A 12620-nucleotide genomic window follows, 5' to 3' on the forward strand; every position below is an offset into this window, starting at 1 on the left:
TGTTAATTCCTTAGGATTAAGTGACTGTAGCTCTATCTACCTACAGCAGCGGCTTGCAAACTCTGGCTTGAGACCCAGAGGCAAACCTCTCTGTCCAAGAATATTGACACCACGATTTGTAACAGTAGCAAAGTTACAGTTACAAAGTAGCAACGAAAATAATTTTGTTATTGGGAGTCACCACAGCATGAAGAACTGCATTAAAAGTTCATAGCATTAGGAAGGTTGAGAACCACTGACCTACAGAACATACACACGTGGTATTGTACACATGGGGTCAAACACCTCCTTGTGAGGAAATAGAGCGAAGGGAGGTAGGCAATGTGTAAAATATCCTTTGAACTTCTTGGCCCCCTGCAGCCCTCGTCACACCGGACTGTAGTTTGGTTTTGATTGACTGGTGAATTCACTGCTTTTGACCTAGTGCTCCTTGAGGCAAGGACAATCTGTCTTGACCAAAGTTTATGCTCAGATCCTAGCATACTGCATGCAGTATATTCAATAGGGAATATGCACAGGAGGCAATGGACATACAATCTCTCTTCTAATAGTTTGAGCCAAGGGCCCACCGAGGAGTGCAGGTGACAGAGCTGGACTCTCAGCTTCTTTTTGAGATATGTGTGCTCAACTCACCTGAGACATTGAACAGAAGGGTACAACCCAAATCTGTGGCTTTCTGTAGATGTGTGGGCTTCTCTCTCTCTCTCTCTCTCTCTCTCTCTCTCTCTCTCTCTCTCTCTCTCTCCCTCTCCCTCTCCCTCTCCCTCTCCCTCTCCCTCTCTCTCTCTCTTTCTCTCCCTCTGTGTGTTCATGATTTGTACCTGGAAGCTGGAGACCAATGACAGGTATTGTTCTTTTTTCTAGAGTCGTCCACCTTGTTTTTAGAGACAGAATCTCTCATTGGCTTGGGGTTTAACGGTTAGTCTATGCTGGCTAGCGAGTCCTAGAGATCTAGCTGCCTTCCCTTCCCAGTGCAGGGATTATAAAGAGGCCTTTTTTTTTGGCATGGGTTCTAGGAATCTTACCCGGTCTTTGTCAACAGAGCGGTCTATGGTTTTCTATCGTGCCAACAGAAGCAGCCTCAGCTAGCGCTCCTAAGGGTGCACATGTTAGGCTGGGAATCTGACATCTTAATCCTTCATGTTTCACCAACACACTGGTAGTAAGCAAGATAATTGGTTTGGCACTGCCTGGCAGTGGAAGCAAGTCAGAACTTCTGGGCTCAGGAACTCGATGTGGGCAGTGGCAGAGCAGCACAATACTTCCCTAACCCAGACGACATTTGCTTCCTGTCCCTTCCAAACTCAGAGAAGGTGAATAAATGTAACAGCCAGGTCTTGCATGATTGTAAGCTAGAGAGGGTTGTACTCCATTTGGACACTACACTACCAGAGTGTTCCCCTCAAATCTGCAGTGGTACTGGAGCAAATGAAATAGACTTTTATCTGCACCCTCTGCCTTGATCACACTGCAAGTTGTCATTTGCGGTGGAGAGAGACCTGAGCTTGGAGTCGAAGCTTGGCTGGGTTGTCATGCCCACTGGTTAGAGGACCCGGGACGTGCCAGACTCCCTGGAAAGCTGAGTGAGACTGATGAGAATCTTAAGGACAGAATGAACATAGCTCAAGGGAAGGTTTGCAGAACGTCCTCTCATTGCCAGAGAGAAACAAGCCCCCCCCCCATATCATCAGAATCGAGAGAAATGAATAAGTCCACTATCAACTTCTATTTCCCGCCTTTTCCATTTGTTTACTGAATCCTAGAAAAAATGCTTTCTTTCTGTTTTGTCATGATAAAATTACGTTTTCATGCCACTCACCCTAAGCATGCTTATGCATAACCTTTAAAGCTGTGTGCACATGGCCATTGTATAATGGGCATTTCACGGTATCTGTAGGTCCCATCATGAGGTACGTTCGCAAAGGTGGTATTTCCAGAGGAGCTAAAGAGCCAGACCCAAGACAGGATGGCGTGTCCTATGAAAGGCCAAAAGCACACACTTTCAGAGCTCGACTTGAGTTCTCTGTGGATGTGCATCTCTCATGAGAACATCGCTGTAATCCCCAGCCTGCCACACAGGAATGCCATGACAATGTGTAGGAAGAAGGATGAACTCTTCTGGTGCATTTAAAACATAACTAGAACCAGGGACAGTGTATGTGGACATAGCCTGATGTGTGAGGCTTGGAATGAACCACAGACTGGAGCTGGAGGTGGCTGGCAGTGGTCAGATAACTGGTAATTCACACAGCCATAGACAGACCTCCATGTTTCTTTTTCTTTCTTTCTTTCTTTCTTTCTTTCTTTCTTTCTTTCTTTCTTTCTTTCTTTCTTTCTTTCTTTCTTTTTTTCTCTCTCTCTCTCTTTCCTTCCTTCCTTCCTTCCTCCCTCCCTCCCTCCCTCCCTTCCTTTCTTCCTTCCTCCCTCCCTTCCTTCCTTCATTCCTTCTTTATTTATTATTTATTTTTGGATACAGGAGCTCATGTAGCCAATGATGGCCTCCAACTCTTGATCCTTTTGCCTCCAGCTCCCAAGCGTCCAAGTTTTAGTCCTATCCACTGAGCCCAGGCTTTGTTTTATTTTGATGACTGAAACCAAAGCAACAATCATGAGGTTAAGAAAGTGTGTGGAAAGACAGTAAAGTGTGTTAGAGCAACATTGGTTGTGTGCACTCAAAATCAGAGCAGAAAGAGGCACCACGTGGGAGCTAGCTAGGGGGACAGGACAATGATGGGGCAAATCAGAACAAGGTGTGTATGTGTGTGTGCACACGCAGATGTGTGTATACATATATATGTATCTATATATGACACAAATATGAACAGAATATGTATGTGTATATATGACACACATATAGGAAAAGTCCATGTTGAGAAACATTACTTTGAATGTTAACTAAAGAAATAATGATGAAAAAGAGGGCCGGGATGGAGGTAGGTGGTAGAGTGTATCCAGGCACACAGGAAGCCCTGTATTTTAACCCTAGCTCCACATAAACCAGGTGTGGTGGTGACACACACCTGTAGCCCCAGCACTTAGGAGATAGTGGCAGGAAGAATTCAAGGTCGTCTTCACCATTTTGAATTTTCGGTCAGCCTGGAAAAAAATGAGACACTGTCTCGAACACGAACAAGGGAAACGTTAGCATGCCTATATTTGTGAGATGGTCACATGCAGGGCGGAAGCCAGTGACTGAAATAAGTTTAATGTCTCCCTTGTCTGCTTTGAACCTAAAAGCTGGAATGGAGAGATGGCTCAGTTGGTAAGATGCTTCTGTGCAAACACGAGGACCAGTTCTGATCTGCAGGACCCATGAAAATTCAGCTGTGGAAACATTAGCCTGTAATCCCAGCACCGGGGAAGTGGACACAGGAGAATCTCTGGGGCTCACTGCCCAGCCAGTCCAGCCAAAGTAGGCAGCTCTGCGTTCTGTGAGAGGCTCTGTCTCAAAAAATGTGGTAGTGAGTGATTGGGGAAGACAGTGATGTCAATCTCTGGCCTACACACACATACACACACACACACACACACCATATGCACACACACAGAGAGGCACACAGAACTAACACACATGCACACACCCACACCACACATGCACACACACACACCACACATGCACACACACACACCACACATGCACATACACCACACACACACACACCACATGCAAACACACATGGAGGCACACAGAACATATGCACATGCGCACACACAGATGCACACACAGACACATACATATACACACAGACACACAGAGATGTTGTAAGGGGAGGAGCTGCTTGTTCTTCTCAGCCACCCGGCTAGCTTACACCAGAAATAACCACACAGAAATTGTATTAGTTAAGTCACTGCTTGACCCATTATCTCTAGCCTCTTATTGGCTAACTCTCACATCTTGATTTAACCCATTCCTATTAATCTGTATATTGCCATGTGGCAGTGGCTTACCAGGAAAGATTCAGCATGTCTGTCTCTGGCGGCTCCATGGTGACTCTCCTACTACGCCTTTCTTCCTCCCAGCATTCAGTTCTGTCTTCCTTGCCTACCTAAGTTCTGCCCTATCAACTAGGCCAAGGCAGTTTCTTTATTCATTAACCAATGAAAGCAACACATGGACAGAAGGACTTCCTACACAAAGAGACACACATAGACACACACAGAGACAACAAACACACACACAGATACACACACACACAGACACACATACACACGGACATACACACACACTTATTTTAAAGTTATGATACTTTAGAAATCTCTTTTAAGACTTAAAAATTACATATACATTGTCTTTTTGGGGGGACAGGGTCTCACTACATAGATCAAGCTGGACTCCAACTCTCAGTGATTCACCTGCTTCTGCCTTCCAGGTGCTGGGATTAAGTGTGTGAACCATCACACTTGGGTCAAATTTGTATTGAGTCGGAACCATGACTTGTAAACTTGTTGGTTACGGCCCTTGGCTGAATTCTGATCTGATTGCCATAAGTCTGACACTGGAAGTTAATTTGTCCTGTGCTGTCTGAATAGTCCCCCCGAGACAGTTACTCTAACACGCCACCTTCTAGGGTAGGAAATAAATGTGTGTCTCACACTGAAAGAGGGAACACGTTCTCTGATGAGTTACTGCACATTCTGCCGTGTTGATAATTTTATTGAGTCTAAACTGAGGAGTAAAGTCTTGGAATCACAGAAGTCCCACGGGCCAGGCCGAGGATGGCATGACCGTGTGACTGTCTGTTTTCTCTAGAACCGCCCTAGCCGTCCTTTCAAGGTGATCCTGGGGGTGTCTCTAGTTCTCATGCCCCGCCGCTGTCCCTGCTGTGTGCCCTGCTCTTTGTTAGCCCCAAAGATGGGAGGAGAAAGACCACTGACCCAAACCACCATGGCCAAATTAGTTAAAACAAGCCATTAATTAAAGCAAGCTTTTTAAATTTGTGTAAACAGGCTGCCTCCCCTGAAGGTGGGGTTGGAGAAGTCAGCTTTGGATGTGAGGAAGAGAGGGGGTAGGGAGTTTCCAAATGGGGGAAACAGGCAGCGTTACAGACGAAGAACATAACAGGTGGTCAGAAAAAGGAGGCCATAGGTGGTCATAAAAGCTTTGGAAACAAAGTTAGGGTTGCAAGATGGTTATACACAACTTTTTGAATCAAAGGCATGGCTGCCGTTCCTGGAACAGGCAGTTCAGAACCATTGTAGCTAAGGTTACAGGTGGGGCATAGCCCAATCCTGAGAAACAGGCTTAATGAACAACAAGAATGAACTTAGTTTGTCTTACTATACGTTGACTTTTCATCCTAAAATAAAGGCAGGCTGATTCTTTAATCTTCCCTGGGTTACGAGGGCCTATTTCTGGTCTGTCTCCTGCTCAGAGTTCTGAGCCCAGCACCCACCCCACCCCCCAGCCCCCTGCTCCTCCCCCATTTGGTGGCTTTCTGTGGGAATTCCCTTCTCTCAGGTTGCATCCCTTGAAGTCAGAGCAATAGCTCATTTTGGCTACTACATCAGCCTTCTCTGGCCACTATAACAAAGTGTCACACACCGGGCAACACAAACTTTGGAAGTTTCTTTTGCGGCAGTTCTATAAGTTCAGGTCTGAAGTCTGCTCAGCAGAACAATAACCGGGACTGGCAGGGCTGTCCATGGGCTCTGATGAGAATGACCCTTTGCTTCTTTCTGCTTCTGCTAGCTGCTAGTATCCTTTGACTTTGGATTACCTCCCTCCTATGGTCATACTCCACAGTCTGTGGTCTCATGTCTTCCCTTATATGTAGATCAAGTCCCTCTCCCCTATTTATAAACATAAGTGTTATATTCATAGCCTAAATGCTCTATCTCAGAATGCTCAATTCAGTCACAATCCTTACCCCCATGCAAGGCACCCATGACTCACAGGCTCCAATGATGAGGAGAGACATACATTTTAGGACTGCATTTCAGTACACCATGGCACTACCCTTCACCTCCCGCGGGCAATGAGGAAGAGAATGGTCTCCCACTAGCTCTGCCTAGAAAGATTCCCACCTCTGACTGACCAGCAAGAGCCACAGGAGCTGTGGGTCAGTTGGCTTGAAACAAACAGTTGAGAAAGCTGGGGAGTTTAGGGAGGGAACCTGGCACTCCTGAAAGAAGACCATGCTGGCAGTGACAAAAGCCAGCGTGCTACTAACTGGCACGTGGGGAAGCTAGTGCCCTAAGGGGTGGGGCAAGAGCGTCTGTTTACAGTAGAATGTTCCTAAGCACTAAAGAGGGAATGGATGGAGAGCCCTCTTCTCTCTGGGGAACCTGGAGACATCACTGCAGGCTGTAGTTAAACAGCCTGGGCTCAGCGTGCAGATGTCTTGATTCTGTCATTTTGTTTCAGAACAGGATTCCGTGTTCTGTTGCCATCAGCCCACACGTTGTTTAACGCGCTTTCCGTCTTGCAGAGTGAAACAAGTCCGATCAAGTTTGGGGTTGCCACGTCGGCGAGCCCATTCCATGTTCTGTCGCTTTTGAACCGCATAGGGTTGGTTTGCAGAGAGCCACACTCTGCTTCCCAAGCGCTCATCTTTGTCGCCTCCAGGGGCGCTCCAATTCCGCTTGTGTCTCAGGTCCGGTGTGGAGCAAACCCAGACTGTTATCCCGCACAGCGGGACCCCAAGGCAGTGTTTGAATTACAGAAAGGGAGGTCAAATAAGTTCTTGGCTGGGCTTACACGGCTTGCTTAAGGCTTGCTTCCGTTTCAACTGGAATCACGCGCTCCAGCGAAATGACAGCCAGGAGCAGCCCTGTCTAGTTCAGTTGATCACCCTTTCCCAAGCGCTCTGGCTGAGCGGGAAGGAAACTGCGAGCCCGCAGAGCACTGCCATGTGCAGAAAAGGGTGAAGGGTCCTAGCTTGGTCCCTCAAGTTGAAACCACACAGAGGGATTAAGGGGTTTAGAGGACAAGTTCACGTCCTGTCTTGTCAGTCACTTTTTGGGCCAGAAAGTAGAACTAGACAGAGAGGGACTCCCCTGTCACTTTTTTTCTGATCTAGAACTACCTTTAAAATTATATATCCATTTTTTTTAAATTTTACAAAAACCCACTGGGGTTCCGGGTCTCCCGAACTCCTGGGTCACTCACCCGGCGCCCCGCCCGCCTTGTGGGGCCCCTTCGAGAGCGCACCGGCAGGGGGCGCCCGAGCGCGGCTAAAAGACGCAGCGGGCAGCGGGTGGCCCCAGTGGCGGAGCGCGGCGGCTGTGCGTGGCCAGGAGCGATCACCGAGGGGTGCAGCGTCGCTCGCACAGGACCCAGGACGCCCAGCGACGGGCACCCGACGGCGTTGCCTCTGCGCCCTGTCACTCCGGTCCGCGCCCTGCCGGCCACCCGCGCTCCTTACCCGCGCATCCCGGGCTCCCGATGGCCCCTGAGGCCGGGGCGTCCCGGCGCCCGCTGCCCTGGGCGGCGTTGCTGCTCTTGGCGGCGCTGCTCCCCGTGGCCTCCTCTGCGGGGCCCCCAGGTACGCACATGCAGGACTCTGTGGTCGGTCGACTGTCTTTTTCTCTGCCCGCCCGCTTGTCACTCTGGTGACACTGCCCCGCTCTGACTCTGTGTAGCTTCGGTGCCTGTCTTGTCACTAACCTGTGCATACTCCTGGGTCGAGTCAGGGTTCGCTGGGTGTGGGCACTGGACACTGCGCGCGGGAGATGGGCTTCGGGACACCTACAGCACGAAAAAAACTGGGGTGCCTTCAACGGCGTCCTGGAACGTCCAGGAATTAGGAGACTGGAACTTGTCTAGGTGCCCTGGAGATCAAGGCAAAGGAAAGGAAAAGTGACTTTGGGCATTGCGCAGGGGTAGGAGGTGGATGGCGGGGGGTGGGGGGGAAACACTTTCTTTGGTCAGACTCTCCCTGGAGGTGTGGGTGGTCATCGTCTGTCATCTTGTTCACCTGTCTCGAGGTAGGATAGGGTCACTGGGGAGCCCAGAGGGATGCAGAGGGGCAGAGCCAGCAACAGTCTAAGGAGCGTCAGGCTTGGGGATTTTGCAGCTGGAAGAAGACATTTGTCTTTGGAGGAGGGATAGGGACCCGGACAGTCAGGGAGTCCCGGAGAACCTCACCCTCTCCTAAGCTAAGGCTGAAGCCTGGATGGACACTTGCTTTGCAAGCAAAGGGGCTTGGCTGGCTCTCAGTTGTCGAGAAAGAAAGAGACACTCTTGTACTGGGCTTTTGTTCCTATGTCCTTGGTGTCTTGGTCTGCACCTCCGCGCACGCATCTCCACACTCAGAACTGTGACTTGGATTTATGTCATCAATTTGTAGGAACCTAAGAAACAGGCTTTTTTTTCTGTCCCAGCAGGGCTGAAAAAAAATTTAAAGTTTCTTTTCCAACAGGGGCTACTTGCTTTGTATGATGGTGCCTGTTTTGCTCTCCCCAAAGGATAGAGACACTGGTCTGTGACCTCTTTGGTAGCTCTATCATGACTATTGCTTGGTGGCACTGTATGCCACTTACCCTGATGCCGAGTTTCTTTATCATAAAAGCGTCCTATAGGAGGTAGGGGCCTTTTCTCTCCTGTTCATGATGTTAAGGCAAGTATTCATTTCATATTTTACACAATGCCTGACAGAATAAACCTATTCTAGTTTTCCAACTTCCCCACCTATGGTCCCATGGCTTCTCTCTTTCTAAGTTTTCTGAGTGCTGAAAGAGTTTTTGCTACAGAAAGCTATCTGAAAGCGGAATCCCTTCCTGTCTGTTTCCACGGTCACCTGTAGGATGGGTTCTGCTCGAGCGTGTGGGGAGTCAGAGCTGTTTGTGACCCTCAAGGGTTCTACAGTGTTGTCGGCCACTCCTAAGAATGCACTCCGCTCTGCAAGCCACTGCACTGTGGAATGTTGGAACTGGAAGGCTTGTTGGCACTTCTCTCTACTGTGTTGACGTGGGATTTGCAGGAAAACGATGACCAGACTAGAAATGGACAAAGAAGACAAGCGCGTCTCAGAGTGCCTATTTACCATACTTAAGTTCAATTAGCCGAGGAAGAGAAGTGGGCATAGCAGCCTGCAGATGGCTCCTGTGCTGGGGAAGAAATCATGTAATTTATTCCATGGGCTCCTTGAGGAGCCTTCCTGTCTGTCTTGCCTTTCACAGTTGCAGCAGCTGCCTGGATTTGTGTCTGATGGGGAAGGCCACGGGCAGACTTAATTCATGCTTCCTGCAAGTGGTTGCTGTCAGTCCCATCCCTTCTCATTGGGTCCAGCATCTCCGTAAGGCAAATTACCCGGAGCTGTGCTGACTATAGCAGACCATTAGAGCGCTACAGGGATTTTGCTTGCAGCACACACCGAAGATCCCAATGAGCCCTGAGACTTAGGATTAATGAAAATAAAACAAAGGCAGCAAGCGATGCCCCTCCCCCACAGCACCCATTACTACAATAGCTACTATGTAAACATTAAAATAACGGGGGGGGGGGGGGGGGAGGGAGGGTGTTGCTCCCCAGTCTGTAGAACACATTTTTCTGAAACTGTGCATGCCTTTACAGTGAGCATCCAGGGGTGGCTAAGGGGTGGCTTTTATTTAAAGCGAAAAATCTTTTCAATAAATCTTCAAGTTCAAACTTATTCTCAAAGCTCTTTGCCTCTTTTCCGCATTGATGCTCACATGGATGGTACAAAAGCTTGCCTGGTGTAATAAATGGTAGCCGGTAATAAGGCAAGACAGGGATACCGAAAACACTAACAGTGTTGAGCTTTTCAGGCCTTTGTGGAGAGAGAGAGAGAGAGAGAGAGAGAGAGAGAGAGAGAGAGAGAGAGAGAATATGTGCCAGTTTAAATGAGGACTATCCTTGACATCATTTTTAGCAGGAGTACTAACTCTGACCCCACAGAGGAACACCGGTGTGACTTTGCGGGACAGTTGAGTAACTTGCTTTCTAAGTGGGATCTGTATTTACTTAAAAAAAAAAATGGTTACAGACAAACTGTAGCTACTGGCTTGGGTAGCTGTAGCACAATTTTTTTCTTCAGAAATGAACAAAATGGGCTTGCTGCCTCTAGCAATGTAGTCGCAAGTATTTCCTGTCAGTGAAACAACTTGAGTTTTTAAGTTAAAACTTGAATGTAGATAAGCTGCTTCTCTGGTAGGCAGGTCCTTCTCTGTGTTAGAAACCTTTTTCAGGACGGTGGCGACATGGGTGAATGTGGTTTTAATAGCAATATGAGATGAGGGTGATTTTTAAAATGTCATTGGTGAAACATGCTAAGTCCATTGTGTATGGCTATCATACAAAATATTACACAGGGGCCCAACGTGGTGGCATGCATCCGCAATGCCAGGGCTCCTGTAGTGAGATGGGAGGATCGCTGAGAACCACTCACAGTTGTGAGTCAGCTGGCCTAGTGCACTGCACAGCAGCAGAACCAGGAGAGACTCTGCCTCAATGAGCTACAAAGTGAGAACAGACGTCCAGAAGTCATGTTCTGACCCCATGTGCAAGTGTGCAATCATGTGTGCACATACCAGAGCACATATGAGTACACGGCACACACACGCACACACACACACACACACACACACACACACACACACGAGATCTATTACCTATCTTGAACTGAATCTTTCATCCCTGTAACATTTTCTTATATTGAGAATTGAACACAGGGCCTTGTGCTTGCCAGGTAAATGCTGTGCCACCGAGGTACCACCCTGTTCTAGAGGGATTCATTTTCAATGTACAAAAAATGAGAAAAATTCTTTCCATAGTTTCAGATTCTACAGTGCAACCAACCCATAGGGAAGCTCCATGGGGAGCTCAGTGTAGTTTGAAATATTTTCCGAAGTTGTCCACAAAGGCTGTGGAAGCACTTCCCCCTCACACATCTGTAGGAGCCAGATTTTCTTCAGCCAAACCCAGCATATCACAGTGGACTGAATGAGTAGACAACATGGAGGTCCAACCACCTTCTGTTAAGGTGATTTGCCTAAATACAAGGACTGTTGCCCTTCTGTTGCCTTCTCAGGTAGGGAAACATAGTTATTCTTTCAAAACTTTGCTCTGTGTCAACATGTAAGACTTTTGTATAGTTATTTAAATACTTTTTAATTAAAATTATCTGTGTGTGTGAGTGTTTGCCTGCATACGTGTATGCGAGTGCCCGGTGACTGTGGAAACCAGAACAAAAGCATTAGATTTCCCCTGGAACTAGCGTTACAGATAGTTGTGAGCCACCATGTGGGTGCTGGGAATCAAACCACAGTCCTCTGCAAGAGTAGTAATCTCTCTCAATAGCCGAACCATCTCTCCAGTTCCGAGGTTATTTTTTAAAAATGAATCAGTAAGCGCATATCTTATTATTTTTGTCTGTTTCTGGGTATCAAACACAGGACCCTACACATGCTAGACAAACTCCTCCCCTGAGCTCCATCCCCATTATAAACTAATTAACTTTTAAACTAGAATAATTCCTAGTACAGCGGGGAGGAAGATCATGCATAAGTTTTATGGGAATTTTATAAGTTGCAAGGTAGAAAGGCCACACAGTTTCAGAGCTCCCGGGTTACACAGCTCAATGGAACTTAGGAGGTGGATGCTGGGTCAGAGTTGGAGCCATCGTGACTTCTCTGTTGGCCTTCAGCAGTCCGTCTTCATTTGCAGACAGACCTGATCAGTGAGGTCCCTTTGTCGTTAGAACTCTTAGAAGCTTTCCCATGACCCAGCCTGCTCCAGATCTCTAGTGTTTCTTTCTACGCTGTGTTGCAGCAGGAGACCCCTTGTGTTTTAGCTTGTACTTTGGAGCCTATCTGGATGAATGGTTGGTACCACTGACTTTTGCGAGCACAGAATGCATTATTGTGAAATTAGAGGGTGCAATGGGATTGCACGGTGACAATTTATGTCCATAGAAAGTCATTACTAGAAGGTTCCCCAAGATACCAACATGTCCTATCTGCACTTAAGTCATGGTGGCCCATTCCTTGTCTATGGGAGGGAAAGGTGTGGGGTGCATCCTTTCCCCGTGGTTGCTGCAAGGAGTGGCCACACCCCTCCTGGCTTAGAGCAGCAATTTGTTACCATATAGTACTGGTATATAGGTCAGGGGTCCAGAATGGGTCCCGTGGGGGCTAAGAATCAGGGCTGTGTTCCCTTGGGAGACCTATGACTGATCGGTTTACTTCCCTTTTGAGTTATGGAGTGCCCACCTCCCTTGGCTCTGGGAATTAGAAGGGAATCTTTGGGGATCACTGTCCCCCGAGGGATGTGAATAAAGAACCTGGACACGAAAGTCCCCAGAGATGCTCCTGGAGGCTGACTGGGGGCCGCACCTCGACTTTGTTTCCTATGGAATTTCGGGACTGTCTTGGGTTGTAATTAAACTTCTGCTTTCAGGAGCTTTTGTTTGAATTAGAAAATACGGGGGTGGATATTTACAGCTAGAAAAGTGGAAGTGAGAAAGGAAGAGGCCTTCTGTGCACTTGTGAATGTTTGGGATTCATCTGTCCAGATACAGAGCGAACTGGAAACCGCGGCGCCTTGGGGAGAGCAGGTCATTGAGGGAGGCGGGAATTGTAGCTGTTGTTGCCGGTACATCTTCGCCAGCGTTAATAAGCGTTCACTGGAGCATTTGGAACAATTGGTTAGTCACGTAAAC

General features: G+C 47.9%; 1 protein-coding gene across 1 annotated transcript in view; it reads left to right on the forward strand.

The window, feature by feature from the left end:
- Nucleotides 1-2927: 2927 nt before the first annotated feature.
- Fndc1 (fibronectin type III domain containing 1) overlaps nt 2928-12620 on the forward strand; it is a 91490-nt gene continuing 81797 nt past the window's right edge. The window contains exons 1-4 of the mRNA XM_085685466.2: nt 2928-2933; nt 6429-6598; nt 6803-6863; nt 7187-7484. Coding sequence (XP_085541592.2) covers nt 2928-2933; nt 6429-6598; nt 6803-6863; nt 7187-7484 — 535 coding nt within the window. The remainder of the gene's footprint in view (nt 2934-6428; nt 6599-6802; nt 6864-7186; nt 7485-12620) is intronic.

This window comes from Myodes glareolus, chromosome 1, assembly GCF_982192425.1.
Source record: "Myodes glareolus chromosome 1, mMyoGla1.1, whole genome shotgun sequence".
Classification (NCBI taxonomy): Eukaryota; Metazoa; Chordata; class Mammalia; order Rodentia; family Cricetidae; genus Myodes; species Myodes glareolus.